This window comes from Pinus tabuliformis, chromosome 9 (assembly GCF_031772625.1).
Source record: "Pinus tabuliformis cultivar Carrire ecotype Pingquan chromosome 9, CPIR1, whole genome shotgun sequence".
Lineage (NCBI taxonomy): Eukaryota > Viridiplantae > Streptophyta > Pinopsida > Pinales > Pinaceae > Pinus > Pinus tabuliformis.
The window spans coordinates 697519545-697545252 of NC_142307.1; the positions used below are offsets into that span (position 1 = coordinate 697519545).

Genomic DNA, 25708 nt, shown 5'->3' on the forward strand with positions numbered 1-25708 from the left:
TTACTCTGGTTAAAGAAATGTTTATAATTTTATAAGAATTTTTTTTTAAGAGTTTGATTAGTGCGGTAATTGTTTCCGCCTTCCATATATATATATATTTTTGTTTATCCAATTTATAATGGATAATGTCTAGTGATCCATATAATTTTAATTAATTAGAGAATAGCCACAACATCTTTAATTAAATAAAATTATATATTATGATTGGTTAGATCACATAAAGATGATTTAGACATTAAATTGTAATTAATTAGACTAAATATAATAAATTTTATCCCACAGGAATTTTTATTATATTTATGTAATTAATTAGGATAAAATTTCATAACCTACCCACAAGAGTTATGAATTAATAAGTTTTATCATAAAGTTCATAATTATGAATAATTGTATCTGTTTGAATTGAAAATTTAGCCCTCAGGAAATTTTATGTCATTAGATTCAATTTTGAGCATGATTTACATTGGTAAAACATGAAATTTTATCTAAGCCTCAATTTTAACATAAGCATGTGTTTTTTTTTTTTTAATTTTGATGCAGTTGTACAACCTGCAAATTTCTCTGAAATTCATTGTGACATTCCCGAACTTAAGGGAGATAACTATAAGGTTTGGAAGGAGAGGATTCTCCTTCATTTGGGGTGGATGGACATAGATTATGCTATTAGGAAAGATGAACCACCGACACTCACTAATACCAGCACTGCAACGGACATCACGCTTTATGAACGATGGGAGCGATCCAATCGTCTAAGCATGATGTTCATTAAGACTAAAATTTCAGCTGGTATTCGTGGTTCCGTTGATTAGCATGAAAAGGTCCGAGACTTGTTGAAGGCCATTGATGATCAATTCGTCACCTCAGACAAGGCACTAGCAAGCACCCTAATCATGAAGTTCTCATCCCTAAGGCTCACCAGTGTGAAAGGTGTGCGCGAGCACATCATGCAGATGAGGGACACTGTGGCTCAATTGAAGAAACTCGAGGTTGAAATATCGGAGTCTTTCCTAGTGCACTACATCCTGAACACCCTTCCGCACCAATATGGACCTTTCAAAATCTCATACAACACACATAAGGATAAATGGTCAATTAATGAACTCATGACCATGTGTGTTCAAGAGGAAGAGACACTAGTGATGGAACTTGGAGAGAGTGCAATGCTGGTAACGCGTGGAAAGGGCAAATCTCAAGCCAATCGGAAAGGGAAAGGTAAAGTACCTCCCCAAGCTGATATCAAAAAGGATTCCAAGTGTTTCTTCTGTAAAAAGAAGGGACACATGAAGAAGGAATGCGCCAAATTTCAGAAATGGCTTGCGGACAAAGGTAATTTAATCTCGTTTGTTTGTTATGAATCTAATATGGTGAACGCCAATATTAACACATGGTGGATTGATTCTGGATCAGCAATTCACATTTCGAATTCCTTGCAGGGTTTGCAAAACCTAAGGAAACCAGTGGGAAGTGAGCAAAGCATCTTATCAGGAAACAAGATGGGCTCACATGTGGAAGCTATAGGAACATGTTATTTAACTTTAAGTAGTGGATTTGTTTTAGAATTAGAAAAGACCTTTTATGTTCCAAGTTTTTCTAGAAACTTGATTTCAGTTTCAAGGCTTGTACCTTTTGGATATTCCTTAAACTTTTCAGAAAAATCTTTCAGTCTATTTTATAAATCTGATTATGTTGGGAATGGTATTTTGTCTAATGGTCTTTACTGCATTAATTTACAAAACAATGTCACTTATGATTCAATGCATGTTCACACTGGCACTAAAAGATGTGTTATTAATGAAGATTCCTCTAAATTATGGCACCGGAGACTAGGTCATATCTCCATAGAAAGAATTAAAAGATTGGTAAATGAAGGGGTACTTAATACTCTGGATTTTACTGATTTTGAGACTTGTGTGGACTGCATAAAGGGAAAGTAGACCAACAAGTCAAAGAAATGTGCCAATAGGAGTTCAGACATATTAGAGATCATACATACTGATATATGTAGTCCAGACATGGACTCACATGGTTAGAGATACTTCATCTCCTTTATAGATGATTACTCACGATATATGTATCTCTACATGCTTCATAAAAAGAGCGAAGCATTAGATGCCTTTAAGATCTTTAAGGCTGAAGTAGAGAAACAATGTGGAAAGCAAATTAAGATCATGAGATCAGATAGAGGTGGAGAATATTATGGTAGATACACAGAAGATGGACAAGCACCTGGGCCATTCGCTAAATTTCTTCAAGAGCATGGGATTGTTGCCCAATACACCATGCCTGGTTCACCCGACCAGAATGGTGTAGCAGAAAGAAGAAACCGAACTTTATTGGACATGGTGCGGAGTATGCTTAGCAGCTCCAATCTTCCTAAATCCTTGTGGACTGAAGCACTTAAGACGACAGTGTATATATTAAACCGAGTTCCAACCAAGGCTGTTCCTAAAATGCCATTTGAATTATGGAAAGGTTGGAAACCGAGTTTGCGACATATGCGCGTTTGGGGATGCCCATCTGAAGTGAGAATTTATAATCCACAAGAGAAGAAGCTGGACCCAAGGACCATTAGTGGGTATTTCATTGGATATGCTGAAAGGTCTAAAGGTTACAGATTTTATTGTCCATCTCACAACACTAGGATTTTGGAATCAAGAAATGCAAAGTTTCTTGAAAATGACTTGATCAGTGGGAGCGATCAAACCAGGAACATAGTTTCTGAGAAGGATCATTCAGAGTTTCAACTTTCCACCTCAAGTGATAGATTGGTTATTGTTCATAGCACCCCTCAAGTACAAACTAGTGTTGAACAACCAATTGTTGAAGTTCCACAAGCTGCTGACGACATTCCAGTAGATCAGGTAGTTCAAGAGTTGCCAAGAACTTTTGAACAACAAGTTGAACCACATACTTCTCAGGAAGATGATGGTACAACATTAAGAAGATCTACTAGACCAAAGAGATCAGCAATTCCTAATGATTATGTTGTGTATCTACAAGAATCTGACTACAACATTGGAGCCGAAAATGATCCCGAGTCATTTTCACAAGCCATGAGTTGCAAAGAATCAGAACTATGGTACAATGCCATGAAGGAAGAGATGAATTCCATAAAGAGTAACGAAGTCTGGGATCTTGTTGAGTTGCCTAATGGTGCAAAAGCCATTGGATGTAAATGGGTCTTTAAGACAAAGAAAGACTCATTGGGCAACATTGAGAGATACAAGGCAAGACTTGTTGCTAAGGGATTCACTCAGAAAGAAGGAATCGACTACACGGAGACTTGTTATCCTGTATCTAAGAAAGATTCCTTGCGCATTATTATGGCATTAGTAGCCCATTTTGAATTGGAGTTGCAACAAATGGATGTGAAAATGACTTTTCTTAATGGAGATCTAGAGGAGGAGGTTTACATGAAACAACCTGAAGGATTCCCCTCTAGTGATGGTGAGCAATTGGTTTGCAAGCTCAAGAAGTCATTATATGGTTTAAAACAAGCATCCTGCCAATGGTATTTGAAATTCCATAATGTAATTTCTTCTTTCGGTTTTGTAGAAAAAATTATGGATCAATGTATATACCTGAAAGTTAATGGGAGTAAAATTTGTTTTCTTGTTTTATATGTGAATGACATTTTGCTAGCAACCAATGATAAGGGTTTGCTACATGAGGTGAAACAATTCCTCTCTAAAAATTTTGATATGAAGGATATGGGTGAGGCATCTTATGTCATTGGCATTAAGATCCATAGAGACAGATTTCGAGGCACCTTGGGTCTGTCACAGGAAACCTATATTAATAAAATTTTAGAGAGATTTCGGATGAAGGATTGTTCACCAAGTGTAGCTCCCATTGTGAAGGGTGATAGGTTCAATTTGAACCAATGCCCGAAGAATGACTTTGAAAGGGAACAAATGAAGAACATTCCATATGCTTCTGCTGTCGGAAGCCTAATGTATGCTCAAGTCTGCACAAGACCTGACATTGCATTTGTTGTGGGAATGTTGGGACGATATCAGAGTGATCCAGGTTTAGACCACTGGAGAGCTGCAAAGAAAGTAATGAGGTACCTTCAAGGAACCAAAGACTACATGCTTATGTATAGATGGACGGACAACTTGGAAGTAATTGGCTACTCAGATTCTGACTTTGCTGGATGTGTTGATTCACGTAAATCAACATCAGGTTACTTTTTTATGATGGCCGGTAGAGCTGTATCATGGAGGAGTCCCAAGCAGACCTTGATTGCCACTTCCACTATGGAAGCCGAGTTTGTCTCCTATTTTGAGGCTACTTTACATGGTGTATGGATTAAGAGTTTCATTTCTGGGCTTAGAATTATGGATTCTATCTCTAAGCCATTGAGAATATATTGTGATAATTCAGCTGTTGTTTTTATAGCTAAAAACAAAAAAAGTGGGAGTCGAAATAAACACATCGACATTAAGTATTTAGCTATAAGGGAACGTGTTAAAGAAAAGAAAGTGGTCATTGAGCACGTCAACACTGAGTTGATGATCGCTGACCCTTTGACTAAGGGCATGCCACCGTTTAAATTCAAGGATCATGTAATGAATATGGGACTTGGTTCCATTATGTAGTTTCTCATTGTATGGACAATGTTATTTTAATGAAATTCTTAATTATTGTGATGTTTTTTCTCATATTTATGTGCACCTTAAGTTGATTTGAGAAAATTCATTTAAGAAGGACCAAGAATAAACATAAGGTTTATTCATTAAGAAATTGTTGCCACATAAATTATAATAAGAATAAATACATAGTAATACATGGAAGATAATACTCGTCATTAGAGGACTTATCTCCATGATTCATGTATCTATTACTTAATACAGATTATCAATGGGTTTTAAGTTGAGACATTAAGTTAGGAAGTATGGACCAAGTGGGAGAATGTTAAGCTCCATTAATTTTTTTTTACCAACTGCTGCTTACAATTATGGAAGTAAACTGCAGTCTTTCCTTAATTTCTGGAAACCAACTGCAGTAATTTCCTTAAATTAAGGAAATCAACTGCAGTTAATAAATTTATCGTTGGGAGCTTCTGAAGTGGTCCATTACTCCATCTAGAGTTCTCTACCTTGATCTATGGAACACCTGACACATAGCCATCAGAAGCTTGATGGAAGCTTGGCTATAAATTTATCTGTTTGGTCCCCAAGATTGTATCTCAATCCTCTTCAGTTTTACACCATCAAGTTGAGAGAGCAGAGCCTGGAAGTACCTTCAGATTTTCTTATCTGCCTGCTTTGAAAGTCCCTTAAGATTTTCCATATTTCTTTTCTTTCTGCTTGCATGAAGATTGTGTTACCTTCATCGCTGTCTATGGTATTTTTATGCGTAAACGAGATTGTTGTTCCTCATTGTTCGATTCAAATACCTGACCCCGTCTCTGAGTAGATTGGAGCAAGATCGGGACAAAAGGCTCGTGGAGCTTCTCAGAACCATATCTGCTGCACTGGATCGAATCTACGACAAGGTAGGTCTGTGTTGTCTGCTATTATACTTCAGTTGGGACATATTTGTGGTATCTGAAGTTTGGAATTTAAATTGGGCAAAAGGAAACTTCAATGGCTGGAGGTAAGTCATTTTGGGCATTCAGTTTTTAAGATTCTTTATAATAAGTAATTATTCCGCATATAAAGAATCACTATTAGTAATCTAACACCAATCTCATTTGACCATCAGAAAAAAAATATTTACAAGGTATTTTCTGCCACTGAATACGAGTCATTCTCAATTTTTGGATTTCCGAAAAATGTTAGTTGCCTTGATTGTCACCAGAGAAAATCATGTAGAAGTTCTGAAGCGTTGAAAGTTTTGAGCAGAGGATTGAAATGGAACTTATTCTTGAAAAAATACTTTTGTAGTGAAACTTTTGGGTTTGATGCATAATTTTGATGTAATTTTGGAGAAAATGTTGCATACCCTTTCTGCCTGCAGTGCTTTAATTTTCAGTTCTTTATTTGGGATTCTCTTCATTTTTTGAGGGAAACATTATATAGAGGACACTTTGACTTAATGGATTTTAGTGTGGTCAAGCCTATCATGTGAAATATGAAAGGAGCTAGTCCAGTGACAACTTTGGATTCAGTTTTAGTGTATTGAAATAATAAAATATACCTTCATCACATCATGCTTTTGAATATTTTATAGCATTAGTATATTCTTATCGCATGCTGATTGTGATCGAATTCGCTGCATTTTAATAGTTGTGAATTATTCTCATGCAGCTTTGAAGCATGTAATGGTTTCCAGCCTTTAAGATATGCCACTTTTAATTGTTGCATGTTATGGATATGAAATCTGTCAAATTGTGGGTGTTAGCCTGCATTTTCCCATTGTAGATGCTTTTTTCTGTGTATTGCAGAGCTTGATTTTTTTTTTTTTTTCAATGCTGATATCATTATATCAAGTCGTGCAACTCAATGCTTTTGAACGAATACTTGCAATTCAACATTTAATAATGTCAAGGCCAGCATTAATGAAATGAATTTGTACGACCAATCATGTATGGAAATTTTATTTGCAGTTGATTGTCTATCTATCAGACATATACAGTGTACTTTCTCTACAAATAGCTAGTTTTGATCTCAAGAATCAGCCCGTTGTTTTTGCCATTTGCTTCCCCATTTTTGGAACTCGTTGCATTGGCCATGGCATCCACCACTCCAGGAAATGATGAAAAATCGTATTCATTGCTTCATGAAGGAGCATAAATCTAACATCCACAATAATACATATTGGTTAGATGGTATAGATAATTAATTGGATGCCATAGAGTCTACATGGGCAGAAAACAACTGTATCACTATTAAATTATCGTAAGCGCTGAAACCTAAAAATAATCATCTTTCATTGATCCTTACCAAATGTCTGAACCAGGGCCTTCCCTTGAGGCCTTCGGGGTCCAGAAATGCTCTCTCCGTAAGTAATAAGCGATCATTGAAGGCCCTTCTCCATAGAATTATTCGTGCATCTCCCTCTCCGTGTTTTCTCAAAGCCTGCACAAATTGCTCATTGAACTTCAACACATTTCATTGAACAAAGTAGACTGTTATTGGGTTCTTACATTTGTGTGGGATTATGCCATTTACAAAAGGGGATCTCTAAATAAAAATATTATAAATAGGAATAGGTTCGTTCGTAACTGCCTTATGACTAGTAGCTATAACAAGCTAGGTTCAGGTTGTTTGTGTTACAATCATTCCGCCAGGGTTATTTTTTTTAACATAGAACTAGCTGGGGTTTTACCTCAGCTTCCTCAGTAGCTTTATGGGTGGCATTAGAAAACTCCTTAATGGTTGCAGTGATAGGCTCTATAGTTACAGGAATCATGAGTTTTAGCAAGTCAAGGCCAGTGGGACCAATATAGCCTAGGGTTAGCAACCTGGGAAGATGCAGATGTTATTTTTAATGACTTTCTTTATCTATTTGATTAAAAATGTGTGGTGAACTAGTTAGGAGTGCTTACTTAGCTAAGACAGATATTTTTTATGGAGCATCTAAATCATGTTTTATTGTTTAAACTTGATGATACATCTAAATTGTACACTATGATTTCAGTTTAGTTTAATTAACTATTATGGTGTTGAGTATAATGTTACATGAGGTTTTCGTGATATAATGGTAGGAGGATAATGATGCACATGTGATTTTTATAGTGATGATGTATCCTTATGATGATAATGATATGCATAGGCATTATGATGTTGTGTCGAGGTATATTGACATATTCATTTACTACGTGATGATAGGTATTTAATGTTGAGTACTCATGCTGGATATGATATGAATAACGTGGCATAGAAATTATGATGCTATAATATGAGGTTTATTGACATGTGGTTCATTTATTATGTGAAGTCATGATATGTATTTGATGCAAATATGTTGATATTATAACTTATGATGGTATTTCATGAGGTAAAGCATGTGATAGTTGCATACAAATTTATGACATGCATGAGCATGCAGTTCGTTATTATTCATAATGTTGCGATTAACAATGATGAATGTTCTCATGATGACATGCAAGATTTGGCATGTGGATTATTTTCTATGATACTATGATGGTATAGCTAATGCATTGGTTGCATGTTGAGGTGTGATGATTCACAAGACTCCACAAATGGGCCAAGAGGGCCGGTTTATTTGATGATCTCGTGCAAGCCCATACGCACGAGGGAGAATAAGTAACACCATATGGGCTGGGGACAAACTCAATCAACACTACATATGACAGTGGTTCCTTTGTCTTGTGTAGCTCTTGATGGATAACTCTTGAAGGGCTATGGGACCATCTTGAGGAGGCCAAGTACCTGATCTTCTAGGCTAGGTGCCTGTTATTGGATTGGGATGCCGAAGTTTGGTGGGGTTGTAAGGATTTCGATGCCTGGTTGTGCGCCTTAGTAGTTGTGGAGGGAGTGGGCCAGCCTTGCAAGATGCCCGGAGTCATTGAGTACCGTACCTGAGGCTTGCCTTGGGGTAGATGAGGTTTGAGTTGGGCGGGAGCCTTGGGGCTAGCCTTGGACTAGGATACAGACCGGGGAGGCTTATGCCTAGTTCCGAAAGTGGAAAAAAGGACACAGAGTCCTTGAGATTTCTCGGGTGTTGTGAAAACTTTCGATGCCTGTTGGTTATACTAGTTCAGCAAAAGGTGTAGGGCAAACATGAAGTAATAATAACAAAATAAAATGTTAAATAATTCAACTTAACTTCAGGACGAAGTTCCTTAAAGTGGGGGAGTATGTAATGTTCCTTAGTAATAAATAATAATAAAAATAATAAATAATATAATATAATACAAGAAAATAAATAATAAACAATAAATAAAAATAGTAATAGTAAATAAATAATAAATAATAATAAAATAATAAATAACAATACTAAAGCTCTAAATAAATATAAATATAAATAAACAGAAAAATAGTAAAAATCAGTAAAGCTATCAAAAAGTAAAAACAAAGAAATAAAACTCAATAAAGCTACGAAAAAGTAAAAACAAAAGAAATAAAACAAGAAAGCAGTAAAGTTACATGTTGACACATGGAGTGTGTGCATGTGGTTTCCCTTCCAATGCTCTATTTAATAGATGGTGAGGAAGATTAGAGGCATTCCATCATTCCATGATTCCATCATCCATTATCTTGGGAGAATAGTGTTTTGAGACAAAGGATTCCCTCGTAGTAGTATGATGATTAAGGGCTTGGGGGTGGCCAGTTATAGCAAGATTTTGTGCAATTGAGCCTACGGTTGGATGGAGAGTCGTCCCCAAGACTTTGTTGCAGTTAACAGAATTCAACTAGCGTTCAACTCTGAAATCACAAGTGAGAAACATCATCACCACAACTAAATTGCCTCTACTCATATTTATGAAATTTGATGTTAATTAGTTGATAAATTGCATGTTGATTATAAATCGCATGATTAATCTAATTAATTACATGTTTTATTTCGAGGCTGTTACACTAGCAAATTAATTTTTGGAATTTTCTTCATATAATTGTTTTTCCTTTATATTAAGGTGATCTAATAATCTATTGGCCAATTTCACCTGACAACTCTTTTTGGTTTAAAACACTTTCATCGCATCCACTAATGTATGAAACTAGTAAGATTAATAACACTTTTAACCATTAAAAAAAACACTACAATGGTGTAGCTCCCTATTATTATTAACATTTATAAATATTTTATATTTATATTTTTTGTTTATAAATTTATTATGAACATAATACTTCATTGATTGTCATATCATCTACTATCTCTTAAATTAGTGCTATTTCTTTTTTATTTATATTTTTTTAAGTCGTAATTTTTTTTTTTAAATAAATTTATTATGGAACATAATACTTCATTGATTTTCATATCGCCTACTATCTCTTAAATTAGTGCTATTTCTTTTTTATTTATATTTTTTTGAGTCGTAGTCTAACCACACTAATTTTTTCCCTGAAAATTATGCGAATTTCATCCATATTTTGATAAAATCTGGTAGGAATTTTTCTAAATCCGTGTTGAATCCATTTTCACCATTAAAAACATGATTCAAATATTAAAATTGCAAGATTTTTTGAATTTTTTTTTGCCTGGATTCGAGCCATTTCTTCGCCTCAGTAAACATTTCCTTTCTTTAACCCATTACTATTACCACACATTTACAACATAACACTTCATTGACTTTCATATAGTTCACTATCTCTTAAAATAGTGTTATATGTGACTCTTTTCCTTATATATATATATATATTATTTTTCATGTTATACTTGTTTTTTAAAATTGAAATAATATAATTTATATTAAAAATGAATATAAAATAATTTTGACAATTTTTTTTTAAATTTTAAATTTTTTTATGTATTTAAATTATTCATTTTCTTAAATATATAATTATAAATTAATGAATATAGATATTAATAAATTAATTTAATAACCAAACATTTTTATAATATATTAAAAAATCTCAATATAATTGAATTTATGCATATTTTAGGATGCTACTATTCTTGTTTGAGATGTATCATTATAAATTAATTGTTATAGATCTTAATAAATTAAGTTTTTTTTTTTTAATTTATTCTTTTCTATTATATTATGAAGAAAATATATCGTGTGGAGATCTGAAAAGTGTAAAATTGAAATTAGCTTCAATTGGATTTGTTGGTTTTCAGGTACAAACAAAACCATAAGAAAAGAAATTTGACAAAACAGGGCTTCTTCCTCTCTACCCTAGTTTCCTCCCCCACATTGTGGCCGAACTCTTTTCCGTTGCCTAAGAGAAAGCCTACTAACGCGTCGAAACCTTTCTGTTGAGGCCTGCAGCTTTTCAGTACCAAGGCTTCTTCTTGCAGGCTCCCTCTTGGACCCCAATCCTCTTATCAAGCTGTCAGAAGGCAGAAGAAATCCAGGGATGACTGCTAGATCTTCGACTGACTAGACTACAATAGACTAACAATAGACTACATTGCATTCAACAGTAATGAGAAGTGAAAAATTGCTCTCAACAACTTTACCGTCAAGCTAGGGGTATGGTGAATTTGAATTTCTTTGCTAAAGGAAACTCCTCCTTGTCCCCACCACAGTAAGGCTATGGATCACCCGACACCTTGGGGATCTTCTTTCCACCCTGCAACAATTAAAGGACACTTGAAAAGAGACAGTAGAACTAAGAATTACCTGTGAAGGGGCCTAAGGGAAAGTGAGGGTGACACTAGCTTCTCCATTAGAGCCGATATGCTTCCTTTCCTCATCCCTAATCACCCAATGTGCACTTATCTGAACAGGAGGGTCCCAAGAAAACCGACCACACCAAAGAATGAGCAATAAAACAATCTAGAGAGACACCATGGCTAGTTTCCAGGGCTTTCAGCGCCACCGGATGAAGGATAAAGGGTAGATAAAAATATCCTCCGCAAGAGTTTCATTAGCTCAAGTGCCCGAGCTCATATCTTTGTGAACCAGAACACCAACCATTTCTAATGCCCCACTTAGTACCCTCCTCACTGCATCGATTTACTTCGTCGGGTATGCTCCCAAGGCATATTTACTCCATATCATGATTAACAGGTGCCCCATGTGAGGAATAAATGTTGTATATCCGGCTGTGAGTCTTGGGAGACAAACCCATCAAGGAAAATTGATCATTGTGGATGAGAGACTCTGATTTCTCCCTTTAGGTCGGATGCAAAAAGGGGAGGCTAGTCTAGTACCGTGTCCTGAGCATTCTCCTTCAATTCTTGATTGGCAGGCCAGTTTGCAATTTTATTTCCTTCTCGCCTGATATGGGTAGGAATTACTTAAGGGAATATCACCAATAGGTCTCTAACACGACATCTCTTCTCCTCTAGTCTCCAGCTTCTAATGATATTTTCTACTGGGGCGTCATGGAGAAGTTTTTGGGTCATTTTGATCACCATTTTAGAGTCTTACATGATTTGGATTTTGGGAAATTTTTTGAGATTGGAAATCATCAATCCCTTTTAAAGGGCGGTTAGCTCAGCAACGTTATTGGTTGTGTGCCCACAAGGTTCCAGGATGATGCTTAGTGGATGATCCAACCAGTTTCTAAGGATGCCACCATAGCCCGAAGGCCCTGGGTTTCCTTTGGAAGCCCCATCAAATTAATTTGGATAAATCCTTCCCGGGGGGGTGAGAAGGATAGGTTAGGGGGAGATCGAGGCGGCAAGGGGTTGGGGAGATGAGGGGGACTAGAGGCAGGTGAGGGGTCAAGATTGCCCAGGATCCAAGCTTCCTCTCGGACTACTTCCCAATCGTCATCCGCCCAAGTCTTCGAGAGAATGGATTCTCTGATGTTTTCTTTAATAGTCTTGCATATCTGCAAGGAAGGGGTATGTTGGTCCTTAAATATATTTCTCTTGTGGATTTTCCATGGGTTCCAAACCAGGAAGCTAGGAATCAAAGTCCAGGTTCAGTTGATAATGGGATTCTTGAAGGGAGAAATCCTCCATTGTGTCAACGTATCAATGAAATTATTTGGGGAGCGGTCCAATATGCCAAAAATCTCTAAGGTCCATCCCCAAAGAGAGTTGGCTATACTGTTGGAGTTTAATAAACGTTCAATATATTCTTCATGTTGTTGACATAACGAACATCTGGATGGTCTTGCCAACCCCCTTTTACCAAATTGTCCTAGGTGAGGATACACTTTTTGCTGAGTAGCCATAAGAAGATAACAACTTTTTACTAGAGTTTCACAATCCAAATCTTACTCCAGATCAGTTCTCGCAGGAGAGATTGATGCTTAACAACCAAGGAGTATGCTTCTTTAACTGAGAACATACCTATAGGAGAGTATCCCAGCGAATCTTATCTGGTTTTTGAGATATCAGAATGCGTCTTTCAGCTAGCATTGTATGGAAAGAGTCCCAATTAAGGTTGGTTTACACGCCATGCCAGTCTTCCTTCTTTTTTCATAGCCTCAACCATCACCTAGGCCTGCAGTTTTCCAATAGTCTTTTACTTTGTGGACATTCTGTAATTGAAAAAAGGTTTCGACTGTGGCTAGGATGGGATTATTCGCCAACTTGGGAAGTTGTTACCATGAGTCCTACCATGAGTATTTCCAAGAATAAGTGATCTCTGACGATGGATCTATTCATGACTGCTAAATTCCAGACTGTTGATCCTATGCCAAAGTTGTCTGCCCAGATGATCTCTTCCTGATTCCATCCCTTGGCATATTTTTGGGTCCAAATTCGCTTCCACAGTTCATTCCCTCCTTGGATACATCTCCACCAAAGCTTAGCACCCATTACCCTACTCAGGGTTTCTATGTCTTGAAGCCCATATCCACCATTCAACTTTGGAAGGCATAATTTTTCCCAAGAAACCAACGTCGATTCCGAATTATTAGTTCCTTGCCAAAATAATTTCTCAAAAATGTTCACTAGCTCCTGATAAATGCAACAAGGTGCGGGCAATATCGAGAGTTGATATGCCTGCAAGATTGCCTTCAACAACATTTCTTTTCCTGCAAGATTGAGTACCCAAAACGTCTAGGAAGATAGTTTTTTGCCAACTTGCCACAAATCTCCTTCCAGCACGCGATCCTTAATGGATTGACCACCAAGGGTACTCTTAGATACTTGGAGGGAAGTGTGCCAATTGAGAAATCTAGGATCCTTGCAAGACGATTCTGAATCTGTACCCGAGTGTTGAAGAAAAAAATACTAGATTTTGCTTTATTAAGGGACACGTATCACACGAGCCTCCCGAATTGTGGACCACCCAAACAATAGGTTGTCATCCACAAATTGTAATCACAGGAAAAGTAACACGGTGTTTACGTGGAACTTGGCAATAGGGTCAAGGCCCGTTTCTTGATCCGGCGAACTGTATAAAGTGCTGGAAATGAATTAATCAAGTGGCGTGAGCGGAAGAACACGATTCAATTTCCGTGCTCCCGATCAGATCAGAACCTGAGATTCCAAATTCACCAGCAGGCGAAGCGGAAGCGGTAAAAGGAAGAGAATCAAGATGCCGAGGGGAACTCTGGAGGTGCTGCTCGTCAACGCCGAGGGGCTGCAGAACAGTGATTTCCTCTGTAATATATTATCATCCGAGCTGATCTCTTGCGTTTTAGGCGATCTGATCAATCTTTGGATTCGAATATTGCTAAAGAGACGGAGCTGAATTCTGTGTGCTGGTGTATGTTCAGTTGGATCTTTGATTTAATTTTTCTCTAATGTGGCTGTGGTTGCAGCTAACATGGATCCCTATGTCATTATCCAGTGCCGAACTCAGCAACAGAAGAGTAGCGTTGCGTCCGGTGAGTATGCATATTCCTATGGTTTTAACCGTGTATTGAGAACAGATATTATTGAGAACATGGCTGACTAGTCCCTGATAAATAGATCCCCAATCTCTGATAAAATTCTTCAGTTCGCATAAATTTTTAAGTTTGTTTATAGGTATCCAGGGTTTAAATGCTTTTCAAACAATTGAGAAAATGGTTACATCGTTTTAAGAAAGAGTTCGTGGTGAGGTCTTAGTTATGACTGAGTGCCCCTGGATTATCAGTGGGAAGAAGAAATTACTCAAATCTTTTCTATATCCAGGGGAAGTAGGGAGATTTCCCAAAATTTTCCCCCAAAAATATATAGATTTAAAAATTAATAGATCGGATCTCTGAAATTGCAGGTAAAGGTAGCAATCCCGAGTGGAATGAGCAATTTGTTTTCACTGTAGCTGACGGGGTTACTGAACTCACCTTAAAAATATTGGACAGCGATGGTGCAAACGCGGATGACTTCGTTGGAGAAGCAAGGTGCAGATGAGTCTCCAGCATTATGATGTCTGTCATTTTTTCAGATCCTGCAGTCTTTCATCGTTTTTCAATATTTCTGTTTTCTGATCATATATCTTTATATTTCTGATTGTGGTTGCACAGCATTCCCCTGGAGGGAGTATTCATGGAAGGAAGCCTACCCCCGACTTCCTACAATGTTGTCCTTCCAGACCAGACCTACTGTGGGGAGATAAAAGTTGGCCTCACATTCACTATTAAGGTATATTCTATATATGCAGAGACTCAGTATATCAGAAACGTTTTTTTGAATGGGAGTAGGATGGATTCATATTATCTCTGGATATTGACCAATCACTGTAAATTTCATTTAAAATTTTTGTTTTACAGATGTAAGAAGATAATTTCAATAAAACGTTTAAACTTTTTAGATCTTTTAAAGTTAAATATCTTTCTAAAATTTAATGGATCCAGGGATATAATGGATCCATGAATACTGTAGATGTGGGGAATATTCAGGATACATGAATATTATAGAATTTGAGAATCTTAGGGAGCACTATAAAGTTTTTTTATATATGCAGAATCTATGTATATCAGAAACGTTTTTTAATGGTAGTAGGATGGATTCATATTAGCTCTGGATGTTGGCCAATCACTGTAAATTTTATTTTCAATTTTTGTTTTACAGATGTAGTAAGAAGATAATTTCAATAAAAAGTTTAAACTTATTCTTTTTAGATCTTTTAAAGTTAAATATCTTTCTAGAATTTAATGGATCCAGGGATATAATGGATCTATGAATACTGTAGATTTGGGGAATATTCAGGATACATGAATATTGTAGAATTTGAGAATCTTAGGCAGCAATATAAAGTTTGAACTTTAAAGTTAAATATTTTTCTACAATAAAGTTTGAACTTTAAAGTTAAATATTTTTCTAGAATTTAATGGATTTCATGTAGATTTTTGGAATATTCAGGATTCATGAATATTGTAGAATTTGGGAATTTCAGAGAGATTACCAATAAGATTAAGTTAAAACAGGTCAAACAAATTGATTCGACAGATTCTATCATATTCTTAAATTCTAAAATATTTTCAAAATTTAAAATCAAATTAATTTTCATTCCATAACCCTCGTAACCCTAACAACATGACCCTCGTAACCCTAACAACATGTAGTTGTGTTTTTTCATATAAATTCCCATCAAATTAATTTCAATTCTATGCACTTATATATGTTTTTTCATATTATGGTAATTGGAAATTGCAGGAAGAAGAAGATTGCTGTGAGGAAGCAGCAACGGAGGAGGTCGGAGGGTGGAAAGAAAGCTCCTACTGACCATTCTTTTCAATTGTTATGTTCAGTAAGTCACATAACATAGAAAACCTTCAAAGAAATCGAATGTACTTTCGCATCAAACACAAGAAATTCTGAAATAATGTTTATGAGGAGTATATCATTCTGAAATAATGTTTATTGGGAGTATATCTGCATCTTTCCTCGACTATGACTCTCCTTTAGTGTCGCATCTAGCACATAAATTCTGAAATAATGTTTATTTGGAATGCATGCACATCGTTCCTGGACTATGGCTCTTTTTATGTGGTTTGAACTCAAACGTTGTGATTTCTGTAGAGACTATACATAAAAACGAAATATTTGCTTGAAACTGGTTTGTGCCATATGACAGAAAATGAAAAACTTGTTTTGTAGCGCTACATTTTGAATGGTGATAAAATTTTGATAGCTAATGGGTTGTAATACTGAGCAGAATGGAAAACCCAATGGGGTACCGATCGTCTAAAGGAATTGTTAGGGCACGGCTTTCCTTCGATTTCTTCTTTTAACACGTAGTTTAATTATTAATTATTAATTTTTGAGTTTTATTGGTGTATTTTTAATTTTGATAGGGTAAGTTTGAGTTTTGTAATTTATATAATTTATGTGTTTTATAAATTTTGAAGAGTGTTAAATTTATATATATATATATATATTTTTAATAAATAATGAAAATTTACTACACAAAAATATTTTGATCATCAATTCTATACATTTTAGGTTTCAAATTTTTATCATTTCAATATAACATAGTTTTTGGTATTTTTTATAAAAATATATATAATTTATATGTAATAAACTGTTTGGTTTTATTGGTATAAGAGAGGAATAGCGCTTTGTATTGTAAAATTAATAACAATGAAAATATTTTTAAACTCTCAGCTGAGTCACTTCACATTTTAGGTTTCAAATCTTTATCATTTCATTATAACACAATTTTTTTTATTTTTTTGACATTTTTGAGCCGAGAGGCTCATTCTAGAGCCAGTATTATGTGTAACTCTGTCCGTCCGTCATCAAAGTTGAAATTTTGCTCATGTCTGCCCAAATAAAAATTTAAATAACTATACAAAATATTTAAATAATGTCCGTTCATAAAAAAAATTTGCACGTGACGAAAATGGATCTCTCTGGGCTCATGTTAGATCCGTATTTAAGATGGATCTATGCTTGTTTATAAAAAGATATATAATGAATAATAATTAATTCTTTGTCTACTAGAGTAATCCATAGCTAAGTTGGTTTGAACCTCAAATCTTATGGTACATAATATGTTTTTTTTCTAGTACAAAAAAAATGTTGGTATTAAAAGTGAAATAAAACCAGTGCATTTGTCAACATATGATAAACATCAGTATCAAACATATGGAATTAGGGGTCCAAGTAGAAGGCCATCCTTTCCCACATATAGCCTCCAGATAGCAAGCTAAAGACAAAAGTTGTATAGACATATTCATCTGCCATAAAAATGGATAAAATATATAGTCCATACAAAAAAGGAGCTAACCAAGGATCAAAACACCTAAGTTAAAAAGCAAACATAGCAAGTGTAATTGTTCAGGATCGTAAACTCTCTCAGGGGAAGAGTAGTGAACCCGCATCATGTGAACATCCATTCACGATTATCTCGATGTGTAGATCATCTAGTGGAGCATCGATGCCGAGCTTGGACAACGCATCGACAACAGAGTGGTGGGATCTATGAATGTGTTGAATGGAAGTCTCTCGGAAAGTGCCCATGAGGTGGCCTATGTTCCACAACCAAACCATAAGGTGGCCCATAATACTTCATTTTCAAAGTGTCGAGCTATCCTTAAAGAATCAACCTACCATTACCAACCTAGATCCATCTTAATTCCGGATGTATCAAGGGATGAGAGGGATCAAATCTTTTTTAATTCTAAAAGAGATTTGCATATGAAGAGATTTATTTTATTTTAGTTTAACCAAGTTAAAATGTTTACATTACATTACATTAATTTTTTATTTTATTTATTTATTTATTTATTTTTTAATGTAATTTGACTTAGTCAAAATGTTAAACATTACATTACAACATCTCTACCATATTGGATTGGAGAGGGCCTCTTCGCTTAATTATTATCACTAATAAAAAAATTATTTTTAAAATTTTAAATATCTTACTAACCATAACAATTCATATGTCATCCTCTCTTAAAATAATGTTATATGTAACTTTATTTGTTTTGTTTTTTATTTTTTTTAACATTTATTTTATAAATGATTATTAAATAATTTCTTTATTATTTATATTTGTGTAACTTGTTATCTTTTCCAAAGGAAAAATTCTAATTTTATTCAACGTGAGAATAAAGAAAAAGTTACATTATGAAGATGCTAGTAAGTAGTAGATAATGCTAAGGCATTGGTTGATGCAAAAAAATAAAATTAAAAAATCTATAAAAAATTACAGTTTTTTGGGCCTAAGTGTGATAAAAGTCACTTAACTTCCCCTTTTTACCTTTCTTTTTCTCAAATTTTTGCCAAAATCCTTGGTTGGGCACGACGATTACTATTGCCAATTGATTACCATTTGCCTTCAGAGGGGCTTCTTCGACATGGGATCTTTTTATGCCCTCCGATTCCTTTTCGGTGGGTGTTTCCTCTTTCTACCACTCTCAAATACTATAATCTTTGCTGATTCAGTACCTTTCTGGCTTTGAGTCATTGTTCCTGATTGATCCCTAGCTTCTACATTTTCTTGGCCGATAGGTGTAGAAATTCTAATTGTAGATTAATCTGATTATGCAATGTACTAAAGCAAAATACTTAATCTACTTCTACAATCAAACTTGCAGAAGCTTAATCGATTTGAGCAAGATCAAACATAACACATATAACAGAGAAGAAGAATAAATCACACATGAAACGCAGAAGAATACTCTGGGGAAAGCTTCAGCTAAAAACCCTATTGTCTCTATTATCATACAAGTGGAAATATCTCAGGATTACACAAAGCTTTAGCTCTCACAGCTATCCAGCTCTCAGTACAATCCCTCTCACTGCTCATAGATAGACTAGACAACTCATGCCTTTCCCTCTGTCCTCCAAGCCTCCAATTTCCTTGTGCTGTTTTCCCTAGGTGTTCCTGTTGTAACCTTGTGTGACACTGATCTCACACACTACTCCAACACACTGTAAAACTGCACAAATCTCAAGGAATGCATTCCTTTTGCATGCAAGAGATTTTCTTATAGGAAAATTCTAGCAATTGATAGTACACAATCCTTGCCTTTAATCTCAACTGGGCCTTTGTCTGAACTGACATGCATGAGTTATTTATGAGAGAATATTCAGTTATCTAGAGTACACTAGTTTCATGCATGCATACATTAACTGATTGAACTCACAATCAGTTCCACAAACTGTTTGGAACTAATCTAACTGGACTTAACTCAGTTAACTGAGCTAACTAATTACAACTCAAATACAACTCATCCTTATCTCCTTAATTAAGGGATAACTTCCTCAATCAAAGGGATAACTGTTGCATGACTTCACAAAGACTTCATGTTTAAATTTCTCCAACTAATTAACCCATGATGAATTAATTATTTCTGAAACAACTGGTGAGACTAAATTCAAATTTTAATTCTCAATTTTAATTCAAGGACAAATTGAAATTGGAATACCCTGAAATGCTATCTTTAGCAATGCTATTTTTAGCATTTCTTGTTACTATTTTCAACACTCCCTCTCAACAAGAAAGGGATTATCTGCCACCCTGATCCTGTCTCTATGGAACTCGAATTTACACTTTGACAATGCCTTAGTCAAAATGTCAACATCTTGCTCCTCAGTCGAAATATACTGCAACAACATGATCCTCCTCGCCACACAGTCTCTGAGATGATGATACCGAATGTCGATATGCTTGGACCTGTCATGAAATACTGGATTCTCATAGAGTTTGATACAACTCTAATTATCACAATAGATCACAGTTGGATCCATCCTCTGATCAAATAAACCAACTAGAATTTTCCGCATCCAAATGGCCTCACATGTTGCCTGACTTGCAACCATGTATTCAGCCTCTGCTGAGCTGAGTGCAACTGACCTCTGTTTCCTATTGTACGAAGAAATTGCAGTTGAACCAAAGTTGAAAATTCCTCTTGATGTGCTCTTTCGATCTGATGGACTCCCTGCCCAATTTGCATCTGTGAAGTCCATTAGCTTCACTCCCTCTGACTACTTGTACCATAATCCATACTGATATGTGCCTCTGAGGTACCTCAAAACATGCTTCACTGCCTTCCAAAACAGCTTGGTTGGCTGAACCATAGTTTGACTTAGCTGGTTCACCGCATAGCACAAATATCATAGTGTGTTCAATAAGTATATCAATGAATCCACAAGCTAGCAATACACAGTAGCTTCTACTACTTCTCCTGAAGTAGCATCCTCCTTCCTCCAGTTACCTGCTAGAGGAGTCTGCATGGGCTTGAACTTCTCCATGTGGAATCTCCTGCGTATCTCATCGGCATACTTGCCTTGAGACACAAACAACTCCCCATCCTTCTGCCACACTTCCATGCCCAGAAAGTAGTGCATGAGACCCATGTCTTTAATCTCGAACTCTCTTGCAAGGTCCTCCTTGCAAGACATGATCAACTGATCATCACCTGTCAATATCAGATCATTAACATAAAGAAAAACGATCAACAGCTTACCTTCTACCATGATGTGGTATAGGTTCGCATCCACTTCAATATTTATGAAGCCCAACCCGGTGAAGTAGTTGTCGATCCTGGTGTGCCAAGCACGAGGTGCTTGCTTCAGCCCGTACAAAGCTCTCTTGAGTCGGCACACATGCGACTTATGATCGAAGGTCTCAAAACCTTCTGGCTACTCTATGTACACCTCTTCCTCAATCTTGCCATTGAGGAATGCAGTCTTCACATCCATCTGATGGATCTTCCAACCCATCTGTGTTGATAGTGCCAACATCGATCTGATAGATGAGTACCTTTCTACAGGAGCAAAAGTCTCATCATAGTCGATCCCCTCGACCTATGAGAAACCACGGGTAACAAATCTTTCCTTATGTTTCTCCACACTACCATCAGCAACTTTCTTTACCTAGTAAATCCAACGGGAACTCACAACTGACTTGTTCTCTGGTCTTGAAACAACATCCCAAACACTATTCCGAACTATGGAGTCATACTCCTCCACCATAGCATCAACCCAAATCGACTGTTGCACTGCTTCCACAAAGGAAGATGGCTTGGTCTCAACACATTCCCCAACAAGGGCCATGTATCCAGTGTACCTATTAGGTGACCTCCTCTTTCTGTGATGAGAAGATGGTTCTCCCACATTCTCGCTCGCATCAGACAATAATCTGTCAGCTTCTCTTGTGCTCTTCTGCCCATATTTGGAAGAATCTACTTGAGTGGATGTCTCCACTCCTGGAACCTCTGCATGCAGCTGCTCCACATCAGTTTGAGGCTCCTCCTCCTTAGGAAACAAAAGTTCCTCCATAGCCCGTAGTTGGAACTCCCTCTCAAGGGAAACTCGCATGGACTTCTTCTCATCAAACTTAAGATCTCTGCAAACCACTGTCCTCCGACTGGTAGGCAAGTACACCCAATAGTTGTGGGGTGTATCAGTGTACCCCAAAAGTATCCCCAACTAAGTTGTCGGCTCAAGATTTTTTCGGGCATCCTTGGTCACATGGAAATATACCGATGAGCCAAAGATCCTGAAGTGACCCACATCTGATCTCTTCCTAGAGAAAGCTTCCTCTGGTGTCTTCATCCCAAGTATGTGATGCGGGCTTCTATTCTGCAAATAGGCTGCTGTGTTGCATGCCTCAGCCCAAAAAAGAAGTGGTAGACCTTGGTCATGCAGCATCACCTGAGCTGCCCCCACAATCGTTCTGTTCTTCCTCTTGGCCACCCCATTTTGCTGTGGGTTATGAGGTGCCGTCAAATCCCGTTTAATTCCTTTCGTTGCACGAAAGTCCTTAAACTGTTGAGAGACATACTCTCCACCATTGTCACTTCTCAAGGCTTTGATCTTATTCCCTGATTCTTTCTCAACTAAAGGTTTGAACTCACAAAAATTTGAGAAGGTTTGATCCTTCTTCTACATGAAATAGATCCAACATTTACGAGAAAAATCATCTATGAAGATCACATAATACCTTTTTTTCGCAGTGGATGATGTCAAGAATGGTCCACACACATCAGTATGAACTCGCTCCATGATTGCTTCAACTCGACTGTCTCCATCATGAAAGTAAGACTTGGCGTACTTTCCCAAGGTGCAACCTTTGCATGTGTCCACTTGCTCAAGTTTACCTTTGGGAAGTCTAGTAGAAATTTGCTGCATTATCTTCAAGACCCCATGATGCAAGTGGCCCAACCTCCTATGCCAATGTCTTGGCTTTGCACCAATTCTGCTTTCGAACTCAATGCAGCACAATCATCTACCTCCAGCTTGTAGAGATTCTTCACTCGAATCCCAATCCTCTTGGTCTGACTTGTGGCTATGTGTCTCAGGAACGCCTTTCCTTTACTGAAGACTACATCATAGCCTTTGTCTTCCAACATCGCGACCGATACCAAGTTCTTCTTTAGTCCAGGCACATACTTTACATCAGTCAGGGTGAGAGGAGCTCCATGCTCCCTCTGAAACACAACCATACCTTCACCCAAAACACGGTACTTTCCATCATTGCCCATCTCTATGCGCATCTTGAGGTCTTTCTCCTCCAAGGTACTGAATAAAATCTTATTGCCGGTCATGTGGAATGAGGCTCCACTGTCCAGGTACCAAACACAACCCACCATCGATGAAACCATGCATGCGATGAGGGTAAAATCCAATTCGAACTAAGAGGCTAGTGCCTCACCTTTTGATCCTTTGGAGGATCCCTTCTTGGATTTCTTCAATGGACAATTAGTTGCATAATGGCCCACCTCATGACAATTAAAGCATCTCACTTTAGATTTGTCAATCTTCTTCCCACCATGAGAAGAACTCGATTTGGAATGGGAAGCCTTCCCTTTCCCTTTCCTTGCCTTACTTGCTAAGGCTAGATTTTCTTCATCATCATTCTTCAATGAAGAACCATCTCTGGTGCTCCTCCTGATCTCCCCCTACATCAGATCCAACCACAGTGGTTCCCAATCTGACAGTTTCTCTCTTCCATTCATAGAGTCCTAGTAGCTATGCCAGCTCTTAGGAAGATCGAGGAGAGCAAGTCTCACCATATCATCATTAGCTGCCGTTATTCCCACACTACCAAGCTCATCTCTACAGGTGGTGAGCTTGTTCAGATATGTAGAAATAGTGTCGCCCTTTTCACACTTGATTTTCCGAAGCTTGTCCTTGAGCACCAATTTCCTCTGGTCATTACTGTTCTGATATAGGTCCTTCAATGTCTTCCACATTGAAAATGGAGTCTCCTTCCCATGGAGAATCAAGACAATATGGTCTTGAACTCCCTCCAGAAGAATCCTCCTCGCCTTCGCCATACACTTCTTCCATTCTGCCAATTCTTGGGCATTAGCTGCTGTTGGTTTGGGGATTTCTTAATCAATGAAATCCTTCAAATCATTGTCTTCTAATATGGCTTACATGCAATCCTTCCATGCTATGTAGTTCGAGCTGCCATCTAGTGCATACTCGAGTCTCAAGCCATTGAACGCCATTGGAGAACTTAGAGGTGTGATAAGAATTCGACATTGCACCTGCAATCAAGAACTTCAAACTTCGACTTTTCCCTTCTTAATATGTTGTTCACAGCTCTAATCACCTTTTCTCTGATACCATGTATAAACTCTCACTGTATATTAATCTTATTATGCAATGTACTAAAGCAAAATACTTAATCTACTTCTATAATCAAACATGCGGAAGCTTAATCGATTTGAGCAAGATCAAACATAACACATATAACAGAGAAGAAGAATCAATCACACATGAAACACAAAAGAATACTTTGGAGAAAGCCTCAGCTAAAAACCCTGCTATATGTATTATCATACAAGTGGAAATATCTCAGGATTACACAAAGCTTTAGCTCTCACAACTATCCAACTCTCAGTACAATCCCTCTCACTGCTCATAAACAGACTAGACAACTCATATACTTTTTCCTCTGTCCTCCAAGCTTCCTATTTTCTTGCGTTGTTTTCCCTGGGTGTTCCTGTTGTAACCTTGTGTGACATTGATCTCACACACTGCTCCAACACACTGTAAAATTGCACAAATATCAAGGAACGAATTCCTTTTGCATGCAAGAGATTTTATTATAGGAAAATTCTAGCAATTGATAGTACACAATCCTTGCCTTTAATCTCAACTTGGCTTTTGTCTGAACTGACATGCATGAGTTATTTATGAGATAATATTCAATTATTTGGAGTACACTAGTTTCATGCATGCATGCATTAACTGACTGAACTCACAATTAGTTCCACAAATTGTTTGGAACTAATCTAATTGGACTTAACTCAGTTAACTGAGCTAACTAATTACAACTCAAATACAACTCATCCTTATCTCCTTAATTTAGGGATAACTTCCTCAATCAAAGGGGTAACTGTTGGATGACTTCACAAAGACGTCATGTTTGAATTTATCCAACTAATTAACTTAGGATGAATTAAATAATTATTTTTCAAACAACTGGTGAGACTAAATTCGAATTTTAATTCTCAATTTTAATTCAAGGACAAATTAAAATTGGAATATCCTGAAATGCTATCTTTAGCAATGTTGTTTTTAACATTTCTATTTTTAGCATTTCTTGTGCTATTTTCAACAATAGGTTGTGTGTAACAACCAAATTTCTCATCCTTATGTACATAATGTAAATAATTTTATAAATTAAAAGGCTTAGGGATAGACACAAATTTCATTGCTTGAGGTAGGAGATTGATTGAAGGAATTGTTATTTTAAATACCAGTCCTTGGTTGGCTGAGGGGATGACTTGCTTGGGATGTTCAAGGTTCCTTGTTGCAAAAATATGAACTGTTTTTTATAGTCATTAAGGCTGGGTGCTGATATGAAATGGGGGTTTGACAACTTGTTATGCTTACAAGAACCTCCCACTCAAAGCTTGACAAATAAATGATCTAGCTTATATATGACATTTGCGGAATTAAATACTTGAAACAGGTGTATGTTGTTTGTTTTTAACTGTTTAAGTGCTTTAAGTCCATTTGTTTCTGCTGATATTAAACACATATAACAACCATATAATGCAACAAATAAACAACCACACATAACAACAAATTTAATCTAGGAGTTCACCCAAATATCGTGGGCTACATCTCCTTGAGATTTTGTCATCTTGACTTCGCTCTTTGAGATTATGGAAAAGTTTCTTTTACAAGTTCCACACTTAACTCCAAAGGTTACTAAACTGAACCAATGGGCTTAGAATACCATCTATATCCCTTTCATGGCTGTCATCACTCTACAAACAGATCTAAGCTCCCTTAGACTTGATTCCTTCAATCAGTGCTCTGAGCTACCCTGAGCTTCTTGATGGAACTAACTTCTTCAGAATTCTTTAACTATCATCAAAAATTC

General features: G+C 36.7%; 1 protein-coding gene across 2 annotated transcripts in view; it reads left to right on the top strand.

Annotated features, from left to right (window-relative positions):
- The window catches only part of LOC149150568 (elicitor-responsive protein 3-like), a 37922-nt gene extending 21537 nt beyond the window's left edge, over positions 1–16385 (top strand). The window contains exons 1-5 of one of the 2 annotated variants that reach the window (XM_089439131.1): positions 13846–14087; positions 14247–14312; positions 14684–14810; positions 14934–15051; positions 16066–16385. In XM_089439131.1, the coding sequence (XP_089295257.1) occupies positions 14021–14087; positions 14247–14312; positions 14684–14810; positions 14934–15051; positions 16066–16134 (447 nt within the window). In that variant the 5' untranslated portion in view covers positions 13846–14020 and the 3' untranslated portion in view covers positions 16135–16385. Of the gene's footprint in view, positions 1–13845; positions 14088–14246; positions 14313–14683; positions 14811–14933; positions 15052–16065 lie in introns of those variants that run through there. The other variant, XM_089439133.1, reaches the window with a different exon arrangement.
- The last annotated feature ends 9323 nt before the right edge of the window (positions 16386–25708 follow it).